General features: G+C 39.6%; 1 protein-coding gene across 2 annotated transcripts in view; it reads left to right on the plus strand.

The window, feature by feature from the left end:
• Window positions 1-352: 352 nt before the first annotated feature.
• Window positions 353-25,421, plus strand: part of HYCC1 (hyccin PI4KA lipid kinase complex subunit 1) — a 48,931-nt gene continuing 23,862 nt past the window's right edge. Inside the window, exons 1-2 of one of the 2 annotated variants that reach the window (XM_060782101.2) lie at window positions 353-523; window positions 17,085-17,165. In XM_060782101.2, the coding sequence (XP_060638084.1) occupies window positions 17,115-17,165 (51 nt within the window). In that variant the 5' untranslated portion in view covers window positions 353-523; window positions 17,085-17,114. The remainder of the gene's footprint in view (window positions 524-17,084; window positions 17,166-25,421) is intronic. The other variant, XM_060782100.2, reaches the window with a different exon arrangement.

Consider the following 25,421-nt stretch of genomic DNA (forward strand, 5'->3'; position numbering starts at 1 on the left):
TCTGGGATCTAGGGCTGTGTGGAAGAGCCCCGGGTGGGAAAAGGGTGCTTGAATGACCCAAAGCGGACAAAGCAGCCGAAGACCTTCACCTCCCTTGAACCCTCGCAGAGCCCCATTGTACTCGCCGCTGTCAATCAAAGGAGTGACGACACAAAGCGAAAACCCCGCCCCCTCCGGCATTATCCCCGGCCACGCGCCTGTTAACTCTCGCCACGCCCCCTCTCCGCAAAAAAAGAACAAGGGAGGAGAAGGAGGCGGGACTTTGTTGGCGTCCCCGCCCCTTCACCGAGCGCCCATTGGTGGCTGGAACGGTTGCGCCGCCGCCATTGGCTGCTCGGGACAGCCACTCAGAAAGCGGTGTAGGCATCCTGCCAGTCAGCGCAGTCAGTCAGTCAGTCGCTCGCTCGCTGGCTCTGGTGCTCCCTCAGCCTTTCTTTCTCTCTTGTCTACTTTTGTTGGTCGAAGCTAGGATAAGACGCTTCCTGAATCAATGAGGCCGGCGGGGAGCGTGCCCTGAAAAGAGGTGAGAACTTCCGTCCTTCCTGAGGGAAGGCTTTCCTCGAGTTGGGGCCGTTAGAAGGTTGAGGTAAACGGCCGTCTGAGGGAAAGGCGCTTCTTCGAAGGGGAGGGGAGTGGGGCGGAGGGCAGCCTGGTGTATATATATCTCAATATCAGGCATGGGGAAAGTTGGGCCCTCCAGGTGTTTTGGACTCCAACTCCCATCATTCCTAACAGCCTCAGGCCCCTTCCTTTTCCCCCTCAGCCGCTTAAGCGGCTGAGGGGGAAAAGGAAAGGGCCTGAGGCTGTTAGGAATGATGGGAGTTGGAGTCCAAAACACCTGGAAGGCCCAACTTTCCCCATGCCTGATAGATATACAGGTGTTTGAGAAGATTAAGTAGACTTTGATCGAAGTAACATATTTGTTTTACTCACAACTTTCATGTATTCACCATACACAGGTACAAAACTCATTAGTCCAGTTTGAAATATCTTTCCCTGTGCCATCTCCAGCTACCAACAGGTCACATAGTCAAATGGAGAGAGAAAGAGAGAACAGGTGGTCTGCAGTCCCTTCTCAGAAAACCAGAAAGTAAAGGAAGCTGGTCTCTGCCCAAGCAACTGTGGCCTTGGGTTGGGAAGAGCATAGAAAGTGGGAAGTTTGAAAAAAAAAAACAGAAAGGAGGAAACCGTGAAAATGACCAAAACCTGGCTACCAGTATTAAAAAACTCTAAAATTACAACAGCAAAACAACAGAGGGGAAACAATCAGGCACATCAAAAAATTGCCCCAGGCACTGCCAGGCAGGCATGTAGCCGGGGGGGGGGGGCTTGGGGGGCTTCAGCCCCCCCTGAAATTCTCATGGTGGTCCGCGAGAAGGCCTTACTGGTACATTATTTAAACTGTTAAGTTTAATCATATCATGATCTGATCACCATGCTCAATATATCCCATATGCATGACGGTATTGGGGTAACAATACAAAAGATTTGCTAGGGCAGACCCTCTTTCACTCAGACTCAGCCCCCCTGAAACAAACTCAGCCCCCCCCCAAAAAAAACCCCAAAATCTTGGCTACAGGCCTGCTGCCAGGCCATCAAATGCTAATCAAGGTGGTCAGTTGAAACATTCACACCTAGCTCCAACAGACAAGAGTCCTTTGTCCCACCCTGGTCATTCCACAGATATATAAACCCTTTTTTTCCTAGTTCCAACAGACCTCACTACCTCTGAGGATGCTTGCCATAGATGCAGGCGAAACGTCAGGAGAGAATGCCTCTACAACATGGCCATATAGCCCGGAAAAACCTACAACAACCCCGTGATTCCGGCCATGAAAGCCTTCGACAATACAGTTAAAAGAATGGTTTGAATATCTAGCAAACTTCACTCTCCAGGGTTACATTCTTGAAAGGAGAACCAAATACCAGGCTGAATCAAGAAGAACTGGAATCTAAAATGGGGAAGATTGATAGAAAAAGGAACCAAACCATTATCTCGCCACAATTGACTATTTTAAATGCTATCTGAATAAAGGAATGTATTGTTACCGGAGGATGGGAGGGAGGGAAGTAATATTGATAGACACAAGTGGGTGATAAAGGTGGAATTGGGAATGTTAAGAATGGGTTGCTATGAGTTTTTCAGGCTGTATGGCCATGTTCCAGAAGCATTTTCTCCTGGCGTTTTGGCCACATCTATGGCAGGCATCCTCACAGGTTGAGGGGTCTTTTGGAAACTAGGCAAACTACTTGAGGCAGGTGTGAATGTTGCAATTGGCCACCTTGATTAGTTTTTAATGGGCTTGCAGCTTCAAGGCCTGGCTGGTTGCTGCTTGGGGCGATCCTTTGTTGGGAGGTGTTAGCTGGCTCTTATTGATTCTTGTCTGGAATTCCCCTGCTGTTAAAGATGTTAAGAGAACAACGTTCTGATTTTGATATTATTCTACCTTTGTTTACAATAAAAACATTACTTTTAAAAAAAAAAAGAGTAAAGGAAGGTACACACCAGAACATACACATAGGAAATAGCAAGCAACAAGATCATAGACAAACAGATTGCTAGAGAAGGCTTGATGAAGGTTGTTATTTCTAACATCAAGTGGTCGATTTCTCTCACTTCCTGTTATTTCACTCCACTCCACTCACTCCACTCAACAACAACTTTATTTTTTATACCCCACCAGCATCTCCTGGAAGGGACTCCGGGCAGCTTACAAGCAGGACCAGGCCCAAAACGTACAACAAAAATTGTTGACACAAACAAAAAATAAAACACAATTAAAAAAATAACATATGGCAGTCAATTATAACATAATTTAAACAACAAGGTATAAAACAGTGTTTAAACAATATCAAATCAACTCAGCAACCAGTGACCAGTATAATGGATATGATCAAACTGGGGGAGGGGGGGGGGAATGGATATGTGCCAAAAAAAAAAAAAACCCAGACTGAGGGGCCAGGGTGGGAGCTAAAATGCTGGGTACAACCTTATCAGTAAACTGGGCTGGACATTCATGGGCAGGGACTAACCGTAATGTGGTTTGACACCACTTTCACTGCCATCACTCAATGGAGCCATGGCTATTAAAGTGATGACAAACTGCACTAATTCGATAGTGTAAGATGTAGCCTTAGCCTTGGAATTTTGTCACTGTGAGATTAAATTTTATGCTGGTGCAAGAATATTGTAGATCCTCAAAAGTACGGAATGATTCTCTTTTTCTAAAAGGTAAAAAACAAAACAAATACTGGGTCCTAGAAGGGGTGGGTAAGTTCTTCAGCTGAAGTAAAATCAACAGCCTATAGCACTGCTTCTTAAACAGGGTCCCGACCCACAAATTGTGTCCCCTATGCTTAATGTTGCAGTCAGAAACAAATTGGCTACAGTAAAATCTGGTAGTAACACCATGCAGAAAATGCTTAATCTGTACTCTATAAAAAAGGGAAATCAGTCTGTTTAGCAAGCTTTGCAAATGCCAATTTATTTTCAGAAAATGTTTGATTTTTATAGCTTTTATGTTTTTATATGCTCAGGGTCACATAAAAATAAATTTGACGGAAAGAGGGTCATAAGTGGAAAAAGTTTAAGAAACCATGGTCTAGAGCACTGCTTCTTAAACTGTGGGTCATGATCCCAAATGGGGTCCCCTGAGCTCAATGATGGGTTACAAAAATGGCAATTGTAAAAGGTTTCCAAATGCCACAGAAATCTGTAAGTAGCAACATGAAGTGTTTACAGTGGACTTTACAGAAAATACTTCATTTGTACTTCATAAAAAAGGGGACGTGTTTAGCAAGTCTTTCAAATACTGGTTTATTATCACTGTTTGATTTTCATATCCATTTTGTATAGCTATATATCTGGGATCATATACAATTATTGGGTGAAAAGGGGTCACGAATGGGAAAACCTTTAAAAAGCCCTGGTCTAAAGGTGTTTTAAAGGGATATTTATTTTAAGAAGACAGTATATCTGTGTGAATATGTCTTCAAGTTACCCGTTGACCCAACACTAGAGCTTTTGGAATAAGAAGAAGAAAAAGAAGCTTTCACGGCCGGAATCACTGAGTTTCTGTGAGTTTTTCGGACTGTATGGCTATGTACTGGTAGCGTTCTCTCCTGATGTTTTTGCCTGCATATGTGGCTGGCATATTCAGAGGTCCAGAAGTGAGACAAATGGAGAGTATATACATATATCTGTGGAATGTCCAGGAACTAATCAAAGAACGGGAAAGGTGCTGCAAACTGATTCAGCCAGAGAAGTCAGCTATAGCGGAGCACTTGATGAACCAACCTGGACACAAACTATTATTTGAGAACACAGAAATGTTGGACCACTCTGACAACCACAATGTCAGACCACACAGAGAAGCCACAAGCACGTAAACAATTTAAACAGAAAGGAGAAAACAATGAAAATGAACAAAATCTGGTTACCAGCATTAAAAGACACCAGAATAAAGACAGTAAGTAAGGAACACCACTCAGAAACAGGGGAACTCCAGACAGCAAACAATCAAGTACCAATTAATACCTCCCAAACAGAGGATGCCTTCAGGCAACAAAGTCCAAGCTACTTCTATGCAGATACCCTCACCGATTGACTTTACAGCTTCATGGCTACTCAATGCTGTTCAAGCATTCACACTTGCTTCAAACAGATAAGGGTTATTTCTCCCACCCTGGACATTCTACCAGGTATATACACTCCACTTGCCTCACTTCTAACAGACCTCTGAAGATGAAGGAGAGAATGCTATTGGAACATGGCCATACAGCCCAAGAAACCCACTCTCCTCTCCTCATGGCTCAAGGTGGAGTCCAAAAGGGTTTAAAAAACTATAAATATAATACTATTAAAGTGTATATATTAAAATACACAGAATAAAGACTGACACCCGTACTAATAAAATGTAAGGTTTAATTTCAGTGTTTGAAATTTACTGGGTAGGGCTGGTGGAAGAGATCTTCAGTTGTGTACTGAATTCTGGAAACTTGTTTAACTGTCAGACCTCTTCCAGCAGGTCATTCCACAGTCATAGAGGTGGCAGGTGACAAGGTCCTCTGGGTGACCCTTGCCAGTCAGGTTCTGGCTGGTTGGAGTAAACATCCCCCAGAGGACCTAAGTGTCTGGGGCAGTTTATATGGGATAGGTAAGTTTGCCAGCTGTAGTAAAATCAACAGTTTTGAAGAACATTAAAGGCAGATTTATCATTAAAAACTGTATGTAAATGTGAACATACCTTCAAGTTGACCTGAATTTCAGAGAGCCAGTATAATGCCTCCATATGACTTTGGAGCCCAGGGTTGAAACCCTGTTTGAACATGGAAACTCATCAGGTGACTTTAAGTCGCGCACATTGACAAACCTCTTCTGAACAACTCTTGCTAAGAAAGTCATGTAATAGTGCCTCCATAAGTCTGAAATGCCTTGAGGGCACACAAGGAATTTCTCTTAGGTAAGGAACACTCAGAGGTCGTTTAGCAGGTTCCTTTCTCTAAAACATAGCCCGCAGAACCTGGTAGTTGCTCACAGTCTTCCTCCATGTACTAATTCTGTTTAGGTTCCAAGATCAGATGGGATTTTTACACTAACGCTTAAAGTTAGAGCAAGCTTGTTATTGTATCAGAGTTATGTTAGCTTTCCTCCCTTGAAGTTTACGCATGTAACGTGGCTGTGACATCAAAAACTGGTGTACATTTTTGCTGTGACCTGCTCCTTATATAATCCATGCAAACGTAAAGTACTTTATGAACTGCAAATGTGTTAGAAGGCATTCTGGATTCCTAGAAAAAATTCAATTTTTTTTGTTAATGTTGTTATAGTTAAATGAACAATGCAACTTAAACAGAACAGAAAAGGATTTTTTAACTCAATCTATTTGTACAGAAATCGGGTTTAATGGGATGATTGCAGTTGTTCGCTGAAATGCCTGTTAATTTTTCTTGTTAAAAATGTTTATTGCATTCTTTTCAAGGAATTGTATCTTTCCAAAGGCATCTTCTATGAAATGGTGGCCTAAAAGTATTATCCCATGTATAGACATAATAAATAGAACACATCAAATGCCTATGAATTGATCTTGTTTAACAATGACACTGACCAGCCTACCGTGGCCAAGATGTGTTTCCATAGTCTGGAATTACATTCCTAAAATAATTTTATCTGGCAGTCAGAGTTGTTTGGCTTGAGGAAATCTTCATTCATGAACTGAGTTGTATGCAGAATATTTATTTATTTATTTAGAGCATTTATACCCTGAACTTCTCACCTCCGGAGGGGGACTCGGGGCAAGTTACAGCAGGCAAGCATTAGATGCCAAACGAATACATTGAAATACACAGTTACAATTAAAACAGCACTTAAGAAGACATAGGCATGTTAGTTTGGATCAGCATGCAAGTGGATCTTGTCACACCTTTGAGACAGAAAAATATGTTGGTAGCACAAGTTATCAAGTAAAATGTATGCTATCAATCTTTCAGTCTCAAAGATGCTACAAGAACCCTTTTGTAAGTTATAGACAGTACTGTCTTCTGTATAGGAGAATAGAAAGTTGTGGAAATGGCCACATGGATTCCCCCCACCCCTTGAAATCCCTTGATGCTTGTAAAATGGATTGCTGTGAATGCAAATGAGTTAGCATTAAGTTTCTCAAAGAGATAAGCTGTACAGGGGTTGTACCATCTATTTGCACCATAATTAATAAGCATTCACTTAGGCTGGTGGATTTGGTCATTTCCACCTTTTATTGACATTACCTTGCATTTTAAAGTCTAGTTGTCAAGAGGTAATTGCTTTCTATGAAAACTGATTTAACTTCTCAAATGGCACTTGGCCATTGTTCTCAAGTACTCTTTCGTTTAGAGAGCCAACATCATGTAGCAGTTTGTGCATTGGGCTCTGGTGGCCAAGGTTCAAATCCCTCCTTGGCCATTGAAAATCCACTGGGTGATTGTGGGCAAGTCACATTTTCTGTGACTTGCTCAAAGTTTACCCAGGCAAAGGCCAACCCCCGTGAACAAAATCGTGTCCTGAAAACCCAGTGATAGGTTCACATAGCAACACATGATTCTTGCTTTTCGATATAAGTACTACAGTAGTTAATTTTCCATATTTATAAGTGTTCACTTAAAACCAGATGTCAGTGTTCTGTGTGTAGGTACACTACCTTTCTTAATCTCTTTATTACATTCAGATCTACCTGTGTAGGCTTGTGATCTGAATGTAGATAGGAAGTTGAGGGAATGTGTTGTAATGGATTTTTCTAATCTGTTTAAATGGTTCAGACATACATATTTTGAATTGCAGTCTTCATACCTGGTTTAGGCAGTCAGTAGTGTTCACACAATGTCACTTTGTACAGTCTTGAAAACGTGTTATTTTCTGTTCCCATATGGGATTTTCTGCATTAAAATTGGCTGTCCAGATGGAATGTCAAGTTTTTTCTCTTATTAAAATTGTATACAAGATGTAGTTATGTATGTTTGTTTTGGCACTCAAACCATGAATTTACTTGACACATTGTTCAAACACGTGCAGAAAAGGAAACAGTGTTTGTGAAATAGATTACATGATAATGTTGGCTCTTGGTCTAGTAACGACAAATTTAGTTATTCCACTTATACAAAGAGTTACAAAATGCGGATGCTGATGTTTCTGTTTAAAAGGCAACATTTTATTCCTTTTAGTCTTTTACTGAAGTAAATTTAAACCATATGATTTGATAGTTTAGAGATCTTGTAGTGCATTCAAATCAGCAGTCTTTAGGTATTCCTGAAAACAATCTTGCCCAATGAAATTTTGTGCCTGTCGCTTAAAATTGTTTGTAATCTAGTCTATCATGTAGCATCTAGAACTTGGAATCATGCAACATGGATCTAAAATATTGGCTTCTGCTTCGTGTCTAGGCCAAATTCCAAGTGTTGATTACATAGCCTTGGACCTGCCTCCCTGAAGTACTTCTGGCTCTGTATGTGTTCTGTCTGATCAGTGGAGGTATTATAATTTTATGTCACGTGTCTTCCAGAGTGAACTGTTCGTTGGTTTCTATTTCCCATTTCCCCCATATCACCCAATTGAGGACACAGCCCAGGATCTTTATGAGGCTAACAATTTGCATGTAGGCTTCTGTTTTATTCTGTGACACTGAGCTTTGTACCAATGTTGCTTCTTTACAGCGGTGGCAAACTTGTAATAGACTTATTGAGGGAAGGCTCTTAATTAAAGTTCCTTTTAAAAAAATAATCACTTTAGTTGATAGCTGTCATAGCTGAGATTAAATATATTGCAGTAATTGCTATAAGGAATAAATATTTCCAGCCCTTGTTATCATTACCATGGTAGAATGCTGATGTAATAAAGAGTATTTTTATTGTAAGGCAGAAGGGACTAATATATCCGAATCCTTTTATAGTTAAAACATTAAAGTAGTCTCAATTTCAGTGAAGCTCATTTTAAAGTATTTAGTGTGTAATGTTCTTCAAACATTTGCTGATGCCACACAAGATGGCAGTGTGAAACTTTTTTATCTTTTACTATAACTGATTCAAAAGAGCTTTCTGCTTGTTTTGTCCAGAAATCCTTTCTTATAGATACTTCTGAATTAATATTTCAGCTTCTGCAAGCATTCTGCCATTGTTGTAATATCACATTACATTAAACTATTGTAATCTGCCAATAAAACATGGATGTCTATATTTATAACTACCTTTCTTTATTTTTGAAAAATATTTGTTGCTTAATTGTAATTGAAAGTTTCTCTTGAAAAAACAATTGCCATTAAAAGTGGGGCTTTGTTTTAGTGAATATTTACTCTTCATTTGAAATGCTTTAAAAAGCATTCTTCTTCTACTTCTTCCAGCAAAATCTTGTCATAGAGGTTCAGTCAGCTAATTTGCAGTTATATGGCAAGGCAAACTGTAACATTAAGTGAAACCATCAGAAATATGAACTCGTACATTAATTTTCCAAATACACTGAAATAAAGCATATGGGAAATCTGGGTGTTTTTTTCCAAAAATAAATTTATATGTTCATTCTAATGAGATTATATATAATTACAGGGCTCCATGCTGCTCACATGTCTTAATTTTAATTTCTTGTTTTAAACTGAAGTGCTTGATTTATAATGACCTTGATGTTAAGTTCATTTCCTTGTGATATGTATGATTCATATTATTCCTGTTATTGATGGATATATATTCCTTCTGATGTTATACTTGTGAATATAATCAATGTTTGTTCTCAAAAAGAAAAAAAAGGAAGTAGTGTACTGACTTCAGTGAATTAATTAAATCCTTTTTGGAAATCAAGTGCTAAACACAATGGCATTTCTGATTAGGGTTTTCCAATAGTAGTTAAATGGAATATGTTAAGGCTGTATATGTAGAAACACTACATATGAAGAATTAGCAAAACCTGCTCATTTTTCCATCAAAGATTTTCAGCATAAGTTCTGATCATGACTGAAGAATCCTGTGGAAAACTAGGTGACTGTAGAGAAGTTTTGCTTATATTTATCAGATATTGAAATTATTACTTTGGACCAGTAATCCGTTTTGTTTAGCCCTAGAAAAACATCCCAATAGGAGGACTTCCTTAATCAAAACAAATTGAGCTTTGTAAGTATATTGGAAATATTGTCACTATTGTTGGCACATTGTCTGTAACTCACTTTTGGAATAGTAGGGGCAGAGCAGGGAATAATGAACTTGTAATGTATTTTCCTAATAAAGCATTGCTTTCAAAAGTGTGATCTTTGCTGTTTGAGGTCAGTGTTTCTTTCCTTTCTTAAGAAATTTGTTTTTCATTAAGAGTGCTGTTGAGTTATGTTGATGTGAGGGATGAGACAAAGCAGTCCTATTTTCTCTCTCCCATATCTGTTGCAGCTTAAGTGGAAATACGGCCTATAAAAACTTATTCTGCTTATTTGCTATTAAATGCAAGGAGAAAATGCATTGCAGTTTCTGGCTAGCACAGGGCTGTTGTGTAAAAACCTAACAAAAAATAAGGCAGGGAGAGTCAGTGATTGCTGGTGGCTGTGTCATCCTCCTTTCAGCTCTACAAAATTTGCATGTTTTCGAACTGCTAGGAAGCTCACCTGGCTCCCCGGATTTGGACTGCCAACCGTTGGGTCAGCTTTGGTATAGCTTTGTTTAAAATATATATTTGAATAAGATTACACTGGATATTTCTGGCAACATAACAACAACAACTTTATATTTGTATCCCACCACAATCTCCCCGAAGGGACTCGGATGGCTTACATGAAAACCAAACCCAGTCAACAGTGTTAAAATATAACACAATAAAAATACATATACAAACATCATAAAAACAAAATTAAAAACATAATTCATCATACAGCAACCAGTAGCCGAACATGGTGGACATTTCGGAACTAAAGGACGAGGCAGAGGCTTGTACAATACAACTGCAAGAACAGGGCTGATGGCAAAGTGCAAGGGGCAGATGATAAATTAAGGCTGGAAGGGCCAAGTCAGATTAGTGTAGTACAACCATAGGGGCAGGGACAGTAGTAAAGTGCAAGAGCCAAAATTAAGTTATGACTAGAAGGGTGAACCGATCTAGTGAATCGATTAATCAAAGGCACATTGCAACACCACTTGGTATTAATTTTGGCTTATTTGTAAGGCTAACATAACTCTTGTTAAATTTGTTATTCGTAAACTATAATGTGATATGGATCTGAGCTTTACACAACTGACCTTTTAACGAGGTAACAGAGACAATTAGGGATAGAAATAGTTATAGTCTTAAGTGAAAATTACATCAGTACATAGAAAAACTTTTCAGCTTATATGTTTGTGGAAAAAAGACTTGATTATTATTAAAAATGTGGGTTGTGAAAGAAAAGGATGACCACACCCAGCTTCTGCTTTTTTGTCCTTGACTCAGCTGTTTTAGTAGCTCTTTTATAAACATGCTCTTTACATGATTCATTTGCTACTGAAATGTCATGCAGCTTAGATTTTAAGGCTGTTTTACAAACACGTGAGGATTTTACTTTCATATGTTGCTCTTGACTGTTCAGATTCAGAGACATTGCTATATTGATATTCAAAGGGATCTTCTAGTACAGGGGTCCTGAAAGTAAGACCCGCAGGTGGATATGGCCATCCAAGGTCATTTATCCCACATCTCCCCTAAAATTTAGACTAAGTCTGAAACAACTTGAAGTCAAACAGCAACAATCTTAATTAAACTGACTATATCATCAACCAAAAACAAGCCCACATGTCCCCATTGAAATACAGGTAAGTTTATGTTGGTTAAAATTGTTATTCTTTTTAAATATTGTATTGTTTTTTTCATGTTTTTTTTGGAACTACTATGTGCAGTGTGCATAGGAATTTGTTCATGTTTTTTCAAACTATAGTCCAGCCTCCAACAGTCTGGGGGACTGTGGGAACCCCCCCCCCAACTCTGCTTTTGAGGATCTCTGTTGTAGTAATGTAGAGAATGAGAGAAAGAAGTTGATAGCACATGTTTTCAGAGACTAAGTCTACTTTCTCAGGTGCATGGAGTGAAGTTCCTAGGAACAGATTTTCATAGGCAGACTGTTTGTATCAATACCCATAGAAAGACAGAATATGTGAGTATGGTGATGGGGGCAGAAAACAAGAGAAGATGTAGCCTTAAGCCTTGATATAAATTGTGGATGAAGTTACTGTAGTGTGTTGCTGTCTAGGAATCAGAAAGGAGATGTGATAAATGGGCCAAGATTGCCCTTCTGGGACTAGGGAATTAGTGTTATAATATGTATAGTGTGCAAGGAAACCATTGTCTCTGTTGAAACCTTTGTAGGTTTTTTGATCAAAGTCAGAGATGGAATCAGCTATAAATGTCAGCCATAAAGATTTTGGCATATTGTGATGGTGCCATGTGTTTCCTTATGGTAGTACTATTAACTTGAAGATATATATTATTACCAGAAATAAAGTAGTGTGTGAGATCAGAGTGGCAAACTTCAATGAGGTGAACTGTTATGATCTCATCTAGAATGATGTTCTTGACAGTTTATATCTTTGTGTGGAATGTTGGTATATAGGGATTCTGTATCCATTCTGGCTAAGCTAGTTTTTCTTGGAAGTTTGTGGTTGGACTGTAAAATCATTCACATAGCTATGAGTGGCGGTGGCATATATCTAACGATATTTCCCTGTTATCTATTTTGGGTAATAGATCAATATGGGGTATGTCAATTTAGATTTGGTTTTGTATCTCCATGGTAAATTTCTTCAGTAGCCTGTGTAAATTGTTTTTTGTATTTATCTGTGGGATAATTAGACTGGGCTCTGTGAAATGTCATGTTGGACAGTTGCCTCTCAGCTTCTTGTATGTATAGTAGTCAGTCAGATATTTACATGATGATTCCTGAGACTCTGTGTATAGCCTCTTGTTCCTTGTGGCTGAGATTGTGTGGTAAATTACATCTCTTACTGATTATTTCTTTCTGGGCACAGTGACAGAAGCATTCTTTGTAGAGGACAAGATCTGTGCGCTAATCTTCAGGAGGCATCCTGAAGATATTGTATTGTGTATTAATGTAGTGTCTGTTGCTGTGTTGTAGAGGCTGGTGATTCCTGTGAATTGGCACGACTGTTCTTGAAATATTCCTTGAGTCAGAGGTTATAGAAGAAGGCCTCTGGATCATCACAGAAACATACAATGTGTGTGGTTTTAGAGGGGCAGAAGGATTATCTCCATGGACAGACAGACTCCTTTGCTCAGGACTTTATAGATTTAAAATATTGTAGTTTGGGTTCATGGAGCCTCTGTTGTGAGTCATAGAGTCCTGTAGTAATACATTTATTTTCCTTCTTTTTATATTAGGGAAAAGAAATACGTCTGGTAAATGGTTTTCTTGTTCTAGAAGAAATTCTGTCAATGGATGATTTGTATTAGAGGACTGATTCTTTACTTGTGCTTCTAGATTGGAGACTTCTGCCTAGTAATGCTGATCAGTCTTAAATGTTCTTAGTTGTTTTAAAGTCAATAATATACCACTATAATAGGCAATATGGGTCTTATTCTCATCTTTGCATATTTTAGGAAGTCAGAATTTGGTTGCAATAGGATTTTAAAACCCGTAACCTGTTAGTCTACAATAAAACAATTTCACACTGAAGGATATAATGTAAATATCTAAAGCATTTAAGTTTAATGTATATGTTCTACACTTTGAAATTGTGTTTGATTTCCTCTTTTCTACTGATATATTCAACACAGATTATCTTTTTTTTTAAATATAATCTAGTAATGCAATCTTTTGCCTGTTAGCTACTGCAAAAAGATGAGAGTAGAGTATCGTTTTTTCTTCCTTCCCTCCCCCTACTTCTGCAATTTTTTGCTAATTAATTGGAAACTAACATTTGGACCAACAACAGCACACTTAAACCCTTTCCCAGTGGGCCTGTATATGTTATTATGCCTCTGTTTTACAGCTGTTTTGTCTTGCCACGCTCACACTCATCTGAATGTCTGAGGTGGAATAGCTTCCTATATGTATGATGTGTCAATTTTAAACAGGAATTGCTAAAACCTGTATGATGAAGGATTCCAGTGCATGCACGTATATCTTTACATTTCAAAGAGAGACAAAGACAAGGGAGTTTTGCAGAAGAACACATTTCAACTAGATAAACTACTACACATGCAAGAAGAGAGGAGGATGCAACATTAGAGATGGGCAGGGAAGAAAGCAAAAAAACAGAGGCTTGTGTTGGAGAAAAAAGAAAAGTAAAAAAGAAAATGGATAGTGGCAGTTTTTGGAATTGGAATGTGGATAAATTGGCTATGATGAATAGGGAGGAAATAGAGAAGAACTTGGTGAAGAATGGCAACTATCTTTGAAGTTTGTAGGATAGGCTCCATAATTTGGTCTTTGTTAGAATTTTGGCTTGTAATTTTTAGATAATGATTCCTGTGCTAGAGCAGTGGTTCTCAACCTGTGGGTCCTCAGATGTTTTGGCTTTCAATTCCTAGAAATCCTAACAGCTGGTAAACTGGCTGGGATTTCTGGGAGTTGTAGACCAAAACATCTGGGGACCCACAGATTGAGAACCACTATGCTAGAGGGAAGAATAGATGAATGTTTTACTGTGAAGGAAGGGCAAGGTTGTCTTCAACCCAAAAGATGGGGGGTCACTGAAGCAGGAAGGGTGGAAGGAGGGAATAGTTTAATGAGGAACAATTGCTGTAGGCACTGTTTAGAAGTGTATATGTTTACATATACGTATATGTGTAGATTTTGTGAGTGGGGAGGGAGAAGAAGCAATAATATCAATGTACTGTATTTGACATTGAATAAAAATGTAATTTCTGCAAAAATAAACAAATAAAACATTAAAAATAATAAAACAAAAGGTTGAAATTTGATCAAAAATACCATATGGCTTGAATCTGCATGTATTATTCTAATCTGATATATCTGTTGTTGGCTGTTTGCTTCTGTAATTGTCTTGATTGTGGATTGTTAATAAACAATTCACCTGCCAAAAATAATACTGAGATTTAACATAGTTGGAGATGAATCCTTTTAGGTATGTCTTCCTTTTTGTGTCTTGCACTGAACAAAATACAATAGTATTTCAGATATAAAATAATTGCTACATTCCTCAGATTCAATATCTGAGTTTATGAGATTTATGCTCAAGGATGCCAGCCTGATTTGTTAATTTTTATAGTTGGAATGCTAAATTGTCATTTTTTTGGTCTAAACTGTATAGGTGTAGGTCAATTTGCTGTTAGAAAGCAAGAACAGCACACCCAGAATTGTTAAATTTATGTTAGTTTCATAGTCTGAATTAATGCAATGCCTGTCGAGTGACCGCTTTTGATATAGAATCATAGAATCATAGAATCAAAGAGTTGGAAGAGACCTCATGGGCCATCCAGTCCAACCCCCTGCCAAGAAGCAGGAAAATTGCATTCAAATCACCCCTGACAAATGGCCATCCAGCCTCTGCTTAAAAGCTTCCAAAGAAGGAGCCTCCACCACACTCTGGGGCAGAGAGTTCCACTGCTGAACGGCTCTCAGATTATCACCAAACTGAAATATGTTTGGGTTGAACTTGATTTTATAGAGGAGAAATAAGGATGGGACAAAAAAAGATAGCTGTCTTGATTGTCAAATTGATGCTATAACTGTAAATTGCTGCATCACAGATAACAAATAAGAGAACATCCAATTAAAATGTTATACCCTGATACATTGTATGATAACACAGAGATGTATAGATGAAAATAAACAAATAGAAAATACAATAATGCAGAAAAAGCTTTCATATAGTACTGGATGCAAACTGTTAATACTAGATTTATTCAACTGAAATGTATAAGTATGGCAGAATGTGGAATGAGAACAGAAAATTAGAGACATTGTAGTATTGAGGTACATTCTAGATGATTGCCTAGAAACATATATACAAAAGTTGCTAAGTAATATTTTTCTTTTATTGTTTTGAACTTGCACTTGAGAAACCAATAGAAAACAATAACTTAGTATCACAGTGGTACTTTGAAAGCACAGCTGCTTTGAATAATACTGTGTTATTACCTTCAAAGGTCTTGATTGAGTGACTCATATTTCTTATAACCCACATTGTAGTTGTGCTGATTGAAAAGAGACACTTTCTCTAGCATTCATTTCTTAACCGAGGGACCTATAGTGTGGCTTTTAAAGTAACTTGTATCTGTGTAATGTCATATTAATGGTGGGAGGAGAGGGCAAAAAACGCTTTAGAAATTTCAAAATGCATCTGAGGTGCTTCTTGATAAAATTCATATTGTTTTTAGTTCTTATGTTTATTAGTTTAAGTTTATTAAAATATAATTTCCCTTAACAGAAAAGTATTCTAAAGAGTAGTGTTTTTGAATGAGTCACTTGTTCTCTTCAGTTATAAATATAGTCCAGACAGGGGATCTTGCTTTCCTCATTATCTTGACAACTCAATACTAGCACCCTGGGGTTCTCAAAGGTGTGCCTCCCTTTTTCCTTCTCACTCTCACCAGACAATTGCTGTAATTGGACTAACATAAGAACAACAGATAAATATGCATATCTTAGTTTGATAGGACTTTACAAAAATACATCTTGTCCTATGGCCTTTCTCCTCTGTCTTTGTGAGAATAAAACTGGTCAGGAGATTGTGTCTTCCTTTGAAAGGAATGTCCCATGCTGTGTGTGGGACCTATGAAAATCATGGCATATGTTCTATCACATATCTCATTTATTCAGCAATGTTGGTTGGAAGGATAAGATCTGTATTTCATTCTTTTATATATTATTTTAAAAGGCAAAAACTGAAAAGGAGAAATATAATAATAATTTATTTATTTATTCTTCATGTTATTATTTTACATAAAAAATAATCACAGGATGTCTTAAATCTACACCTGTTGATAAACTCTACAAGCTAGCTGGCATTGCCCCCCTGATGTGCAACGGGAAGCTAAGTGCATCCCAGGTGACATGCACATTTTTCGTCTACTTTCAGCAAAACATGAAATACTTTGTCCTTGACAGATGGCAATACTAAGGTTATTCCTTCTGACTCTGCAGGGGTAGGGTCAATGTTATGGCCATACCGCATACATTATTCTGTTTACAATTTGTATTCATTATCTTCATTTTTGGATCTTAGAACAAATGTGTTGTGTTGGTGAACTGATATTGATGCTGTTCTAAGCAGCTTAAATATTAGAGATATTGTATTCAGACCAGGCAACTGCTGATTTTTAATTAGCTGTTCTTTGAGAAGGAGTATGTGCGTTATTACGACAACAGACTAAATTATTTCAGCATATTGCTCTCTCTATATCAGGCATGGGCAAACTTCATCCCTCCAGATGTTTTGGACTTCAACTTCCATAATTCCTAACAACCTGTTAGGAATTGTAGGAATTGTAGGAGTTGATGTCCAAAATACCTAGAGGGCCAAAGTTTGCTCATGCCTGCTCTGTATACATTCTCTGTCTCTCTCCACTCAAGTGGTTCCAGTTTTAAAGCAAAAAATGTATTGAAAAATAAACTTATTTTTCTTTGTATCTTAAGGCTTGAAATTTTCCAAGCAAATGTTGGAAGATGTTGGCTGCCGAAACAGGGATTGTAGAAGAGTGGTTATCAGAATTCAAGGTAATTCAAGCCTCTTGAAGTCCATATTATTTAAAACTCTGCTCTCAAACTCAAGACATTTTGATGAAACGGTCATTCTTTCTACGCCTAATCTATATCACATGATTGGTAGGATGAAATGCAGTGTAAAAGTGGTTTATGTTATCAATAGCTGTTTGAAGGAAAGATGAAATGTCAGAATTCCCATTAGTATTAGATTATTTTCTGAAATATATATAGGCAGAGGCGGCCCTAGGTAATTTTCAATGGTAAGCAAACAGTATTTTGGCCCCCCCCCCCCCCCCAAAACCAATCACTATCTATCTATCTATTAGGCCTGGGTAACAACACAAAAATTTGTTTCTAAAATCGTTTTGTAATTGGGGTTTTTTTTTGTTTCGATATTTAAAATAATTACAAAATTTTCAAAAAAAAAAGTTCGGTATTTACGAAATTTCGTAAATATTTACAAAACATTTTGTAAAGATGGCGCCCTTTTTTTTCAATATTTTTTCAATATTTTTTCAATATTTTTTAAATTTAATTATTAATTTAGTAGAATAGGGAGGAGAAATTAAAATTATTATTAAGGAGGGAAGGCAGGCACTCACTCTGGCGGGCCCTCTAATCAAGGTGGTCAGTTGAAACATTCACACCTCGCTCCAGCAGACAAGAGTCCTTTGTCCCACCCTGGTCATTATTCCACATAAATATATAAACCCTTTTTCCTACTTCCAACAGACCTCACTAGTAGAGGATGCTTGCCATAGATGCAGGCAAAACGTCAGGAGAGAATGCCTCGCTCGCCCCTCTCGCTCGCCATAGATGCAGGCGAAAAGTCAGGAGAAAATGCCTCTAGGCCATGGCCATATGGCCTGAAAAAACCTACAACAACCCAATCAGGGACATCTAATCACCTCTCAACAAAAGATTGCTCCAGGCACTGCCAGGCCATCAAATGCTAATCAAGGTGGTCAGTTGAAACATTCACACCTCGCTCCAGCAGACAAGAGTCCTTTGTCCCACCCTGGTCATTATTCCACATAAATATAAACCCTTATAAATATAGACTTCACTACCTCTGAGGATGCTGCTTGCCATAGATGCAGGCAAAACGTCAGGAGAGAATGCCTTACTCGCCCCTCTCGCTCGCCATAGATGCAGGCGAAAAGTCAGGAGAAAATGCCTCTAGGCCATGGCCATATGGCCTGAAAAAACCTACAACAACCCAATCAGGGACATCTAATCACCTCTCAACAAAAGATTGCTCCAGGCACTGCCAGGCCATCAAATGCTAATCAAGGTGGTCAGTTGAAACATTCACACCTCGCTCCAGCAGACAAGAGTCCTTTGTCCCATCCTGGTCATTATTCCACATAAATATAAACCCTTATAAATATAGACTTCACTACCTCTGAGGATGCTGCTTGCCATAGATGCAGGCAAAACGTCAGGAGAGAATGCCTCGCTCGCCCCTCTCGCTTGCCATAGATGCAGGCAAAAAGTCAGGAGAAAATGCCTCTAGGCCATGGCCATATGGCCTGAAAAAACCTACAACAACCCAATCAGGGACATCTAATCACCTCTCAACAAAAGATTGCTCCAGGCACTGCCAGGCCATCAAATGCTAATCAAGGTGGTCAGTTGAAACATTCACACCTCGCTCCAGCAGACAAGAGTCCTTTGTCCCACCCTGGTCATTATTCCACATAAATATAAACCCTTATAAATATAGACTTCACTACCTCTGAGGATGCTGCTTGCCATAGATGCAGGCAAAACGTCAGGAGAGAATGCCTCGCTCGCCCCTCTCGCTCGCCATAGATGCAGGCGAAAAGTCAGGAGAAAATGCCTCTAGGCCATGGCCATATGGCCTGAAAAAACCTACAACAACCCAATCAGGGACATCTAATCACCTCTCAACAAAAGATTGCTCCAGGCACTGCCAGGCCATCAAATGCTAATCAAGGTGGTCAGTTGAAACATTCACACCTCGCTCCAGCAGACAAGAGTCCTTTGTCCCACCCTGGTCATTATTCCACATAAATATAAACCCTTATAAATATAGACTTCACTACCTCTGAGGATGCTGCTTGCCATAGATGCAGGCAAAACGTCAGGAGAGAATGCCTCGCTCGCCCCTCTCGCTCGCCATAGATGCAGGCGAAAAGTCAGGAGAAAATGCCTCTAGGCCATGGCCATATGGCCTGAAAAAACCTACAACAACCCAATCAGGGACATCTAATCACCTCTCAACAAAAGATTGCTCCAGGCACTGCCAGGCCATCAAATGCTAATCAAGGTGGTCAGTTGAAACATTCACACCTCGCTCCAGCAGACAAGAGTCCTTTGTCCCACCCTGGTCATTATTCCACATAAATATAAACCCTTATAAATATAGACTTCACTACCTCTGAGGATGCTGCTTGCCATAGATGCAGGCAAAACGTCAGGAGAGAATGCCTCACTCGCCCCTCTCGCTCGCCATAGATGCAGGCGAAAAGTCAGGAGAAAATGCCTCTAGGCCATGGCCATATGGCCTGAAAAAACCTACAACAACCCAATCAGGGACATCTAATCACCTCTCAACAAAAGATTGCTCCAGGCACTGCCAGGCCATCAAATGCTAATCAAGGTGGTCAGTTGAAACATTCACACCTCGCTCCAGCAGACAAGAGTCCTTTGTCCCATCCTGGTCATTATTCCACATAAATATAAACCCTTATAAATATAGACTTCACTACCTCTGAGGATGCTGCTTGCCATAGATGCAGGCAAAACGTCAGGAGAGAATGCCTCGCTCGCCCCTCTCGCTTGCCATAGATGCAGGCAAAAAGTCAGGAGAAAATGCCTCTAGGCCATGGCCATATGGCCTGAAAAAACCTACAACAACCCAATCAGGGACATCTAATCACCTCTCAACAAAAGATTGCTCCAGGCACTGCCAGGCCATCAAATGCTAATCAAGGTGGTCAGTTGAAACATTCACACCTCGCTCCAGCAGACAAGAGTCCTTTGTCCCACCCTGGTCATTATTCCACATAAATATAAACCCTTATAAATATAGACTTCACTACCTCTGAGGATGCTGCTTGCCATAGATGCAGGCAAAACGTCAGGAGAGAATGCCTCGCTCGCCCCTCTCGCTCGCCATAGATGCAGGCGAAAAGTCAGGAGAAAATGCCTCTAGGCCATGGCCATATGGCCTGAAAAAACCTACAACAACCCAATCAGGGACATCTAATCACCTCTCAACAAAAGATTGCTCCAGGCACTGCCAGGCCATCAAATGCTAATCAAGGTGGTCAGTTGAAACATTCACACCTCGCTCCAGCAGACAAGAGTCCTTTGTCCCACCCTGGTCATTATTCCACATAAATATAAACCCTTATAAATATAGACTTCACTACCTCTGAGGATGCTGCTTGCCATAGATGCAGGCAAAACGTCAGGAGAGAATGCCTCGCTCGCCCCTCTCGCTCGCCATAGATGCAGGCGAAAAGTCAGGAGAAAATGCCTCTAGGCCATGGCCATATGGCCTGAAAAAACCTACAACAACCCAATCAGGGACATCTAATCACCTCTCAACAAAAGATTGCTCCAGGCACTGCCAGGCCATCAAATGCTAATCAAGGTGGTCAGTTGAAACATTCACACCTCGCTCCAGCAGACAAGAGTCCTTTGTCCCACCCTGGTCATTATTCCACATAAATATAAACCCTTATAAATATAGACTTCACTACCTCTGAGGATGCTGCTTGCCATAGATGCAGGCAAAACGTCAGGAGAGAATGCCTCACTCGCCCCTCTCGCTCGCCATAGATGCAGGCGAAAAGTCAGGAGAAAATGCCTCTAGGCCATGGCCATATGGCCTGAAAAAACCTACAACAACCCAATCAGGGACATCTAATCACCTCTCAACAAAAGATTGCTCCAGGCACTGCCAGGCCATCAAATGCTAATCAAGGTGGTCAGTTGAAACATTCACACCTCGCTCCAGCAGACAAGAGTCCTTTGTCCCATCCTGGTCATTATTCCACATAAATATAAACCCTTATAAATATAGACTTCACTACCTCTGAGGATGCTGCTTGCCATAGATGCAGGCAAAACGTCAGGAGAGAATGCCTCGCTCGCCCCTCTCGCTTGCCATAGATGCAGGCAAAAAGTCAGGAGAAAATGCCTCTAGGCCATGGCCATATGGCCTGAAAAAACCTACAACAACCCAATCAGGGACATCTAATCACCTCTCAACAAAAGATTGCTCCAGGCACTGCCAGGCCATCAAATGCTAATCAAGGTGGTCAGTTGAAACATTCACACCTCGCTCCAGCAGACAAGAGTCCTTTGTCCCACCCTGGTCATTATTCCACATAAATATAAACCCTTATAAATATAGACTTCACTACCTCTGAGGATGCTGCTTGCCATAGATGCAGGCAAAACGTCAGGAGAGAATGCCTCGCTCGCCCCTCTCGCTCGCCATAGATGCAGGCGAAAAGTCAGGAGAAAATGCCTCTAGGCCATGGCCATATGGCCTGAAAAAACCTACAACAACCCAATCAGGGACATCTAATCACCTCTCAACAAAAGATTGCTCCAGGCACTGCCAGGCCATCAAATGCTAATCAAGGTGGTCAGTTGAAACATTCACACCTCGCTCCAGCAGACAAGAGTCCTTTGTCCCACCCTGGTCATTATTCCACATAAATATAAACCCTTATAAATATAGACTTCACTACCTCTGAGGATGCTGCTTGCCATAGATGCAGGCAAAACGTCAGGAGAGAATGCCTCGTTCGCCCCTCGCCCAAAATCTGGCTACCAGTACCCTCTAAAATAACCCTCTAAAATCAGAACAATAAATAAAGAGCAACACTAAAAAAAGGGGGGGGGGAATTCCTGACATAAAGCAATCAGGGCCAGTTAACTGCTCCCAACAAAGGATTCCTGGGCAGCAACTAGCTCGGCTTCGAAGCTGCAAGGCCATTAAATACTCATCAAGATGACCAATTGCAACATTCACACTTACCTCAAGCAGACATGAGTTCTTTTTCCCACCCTGGACATTCCACAGATATACAAACCCCACTTGCCTAGTTACAAACAGACCTCACAGCCTCTTGAGGATGCCTGCCATAGATGTGGGTGAAACATCAGGTGAGAATGCTTCACCAAGCACCAAAGAGCATTCTGAACTCCACCAATAATAGAACTGAACCAAACTTGGCATACAGGACTTTCATGACTAACAGAAAATACTGGAGAGGGGGTTGGGAAAAATAGACCCTGACATTTGGGAATTGCAGTTTACCAAGCACCAAAGAACATTCTGAGCTCCACCAACAATAGAATTGAACCAAGCTTGGCATATAGGACTTCCATAACCAAAGACTAGAGGGGTTTGGGGGAGGCATGTACAGAAGATGACATTTGCAGTACCTTTTGACCAGGCCTCCTTGCTGCCCTGAGAGAGGGGTCCAGGCTCAGCTGCAGGGAAGGAAAGCGAAAGCGAAAGAGCCTGGCTGGCTGGCTGCCTCCCTCCTGGTAGCACGTGGAGGGAGGGAGGACTTCCCTCTCGCCTAGGGGGCGGGGCCTGCGCTTCTCCATTAGAAGAAGGCTGTGGAGGGCGCATGGGGCCTGCAGGAGGAGGCGTGGCCTAAGGACAGAACAGCGCCCCCTGGCAAAAAAAGTATTCCGCCACCGCTTACTTCGAGTAATGGACGGGCCGCCCCTGTATATAGGTTAGCATCCAATATTGTGCTAAAATTGTAGACAACAAATTGCAGAATGTTTATATAATTATAGTAAGATTCTGAAAGGTTTGCTAAATTGCTTTGCTATTTATGTGGTGTTCAGCTAATGTTCTTCCAAGCAGTGTAAAAAAATTAAAATGTAGACAAAAACAATGTACTCTACTAGAGTGTTGGCTGTGGACACAACCTCTTAAAAGAATAATTATTTAGCAGCTGACTTACGTAGGCATACAGTATCCATTGTGTATTTCAAAGTGATAAGTTTAAACACAAATGCAGTGGCCCTACAGTAGACAGTGCTGGTTGTGATTAAAGGCTGTTGAGCCCTCACTCCTCCAATTGTGCTTGCATAAAGCAATGTGGATTGTAAATAGAACCTCTTTTGCCTTTCAGCCAGCAGCAACACTACAATATTCTGTTAGCAGGTCTCATTTCTTGGAAAGCAGATCTTTGCTAGCCATATGTGGATAATGTATTGTTGAAGGCTTTCATGGCCAGAATCACTAGGTTGTCGTGTGTTTTCTGGGCTGGAATTCCCATTTTTTAGTGTTGTTCTTTATTTAGTGTTATGATCCAGGACACAGCATATTATCTGATAACACAGAAATTATGGATCACTCTAACAACTACCATGTCAGACTACACAGAGAAGCCACTGAAATCCACAAGCATGTGGACAATTTCAACAGAAAGGGAAAAACCATGAAAATGAACAAAATCTGGTGACCAGTATTAAAAAACTATAAAATCATAACAGTAAATAAAGGACAACACTCAAAAATAGGGGAATTCCAGACAAGAAACAATCAGGGCCAACTAATCACTTCCCAACAAAGGATTCCCCCAGGCAGTAAGAAGTCAGACCTTGAAAACTTCTAGGCCATTAAATGCAAATCAAGGTTGCCAATTACTACATTCACGCCTACCTCAAACAGACAAGAGTTTTTTTTCCCACCCTGGACATTCCACAGATATATAAACCCAATTTTCCTAGTTTCCAACAGACCTCACAACCTTTGAGGATGCCTGCCATAGATGCAGGCAAAACGTCAGGAGAGAATGCTTCTGGAACATGGCCATACAGCATCCATGTGTGGAGAGCTAGTTGTTCTCCTGTCTAAGAGTTAGATTTCGGCTTTGATAACTTCATTATCTTCACATTTTTAATGGTTTATCTATTTTTATGTTGAGTTAGAGATTGATGAAGTTATCTTTGTGTAAAATAGGAAGTGCAGGATCAGAAATTAAGGGAAAGGGCACCTATTTTGACAAATAGACCATGCTTTACTCAATTTGATTACTTCTTGCTTTTACATAAATGTGACCTTTTTATAGATAAGAAATTATCAAAAGAATAATTTAAGAAATTTGGAAACTTATTTATTTACTTTAAAAGTCATTGTCTGCCATTTTTTTTATTTTCTTGTTGTTGCTACATTACTATATTAAACCAAAAGAAATTTCAGAGGTGACAGCGTGAAATGAAATAAAATGAAACAGCTGGAAAATTGGTTAGAATGCAGCTATTTCATGTCTATTTCCCTTGTCCCTTTGTAATTCAATTTTTAGCTGATTCTGGTAGATTATTCTTTTGCATTATTTCTGGCTAGGCTGATTTTCACACAGCCCAGACTTCTATTGTAAATGGAGTCTGAAGGACGACAGGACAAAACACAAAGTTAATAATACTATTAATAATAATTGATAATAATTCATAATTATTGTTGTATAGGACTGTGAATACCTAATAGTTTGTTTAGAAAATCTGATACTTCTATCTGTTTCAGAAGTTTTGCATTGTGATTAAAGCAAGTTCAAGGTTCTATTGATGTAACTTTGTGTGGGAAAATACATGTTTAAAAAATGCCAGGAAACAATAGTGTCACTTTGAATTATCATATGACTCATTACAGTTCCTAAGATTGTTTTGATGTTGACTTAATCATGTTTGATATTTCAATAATCATATAGGCATTTTAGTAGACTTGCCTTTATGAATTGTTTCCCATGAATGGAAACTACATTTTCTTAAAGTTTTGTGGATAACATTTGATATTTGAAACTGATCTGCAAGGAAAAATGCAGAAGGTACAACAATATCTGCCTACACACAGAAATATAAAAAGTCAAGAGTATTGTTTTTTTATTTTGTAACATTTGCTGAAATTTGAAATTGTTAATTTTTATTTGAAGTTTATTTCTCATCCAAACAGGAGTGAGAAGACTTCAACTTTACTGGATCTATCTGCCCCACAATCCCAAGAGTATTCAAACAGGCATTTAGGAATATGTTTGCAGAATCAGATCTGCACTGCCCAGGGCTCTGTTGATGGCATTAGATCTGAACTCAACTCACAAAGTCCCCTCCTGGAGTGTATAATATACGGTTGAATCAATGCAGTTGAGAGCCCTTTAACTGCCATGGCTTAATAGTATGGAATAATGGGAGTTGTATTAGGTGAGGTACCAGCACTCTTTAGCAGAGAAGGCTAAAGACCTTGTGAAACTACAACTCTCTTGA

This window comes from Anolis sagrei, chromosome 6, assembly GCF_037176765.1.
Source record: "Anolis sagrei isolate rAnoSag1 chromosome 6, rAnoSag1.mat, whole genome shotgun sequence".
Lineage (NCBI taxonomy): Eukaryota > Metazoa > Chordata > Lepidosauria > Squamata > Dactyloidae > Anolis > Anolis sagrei.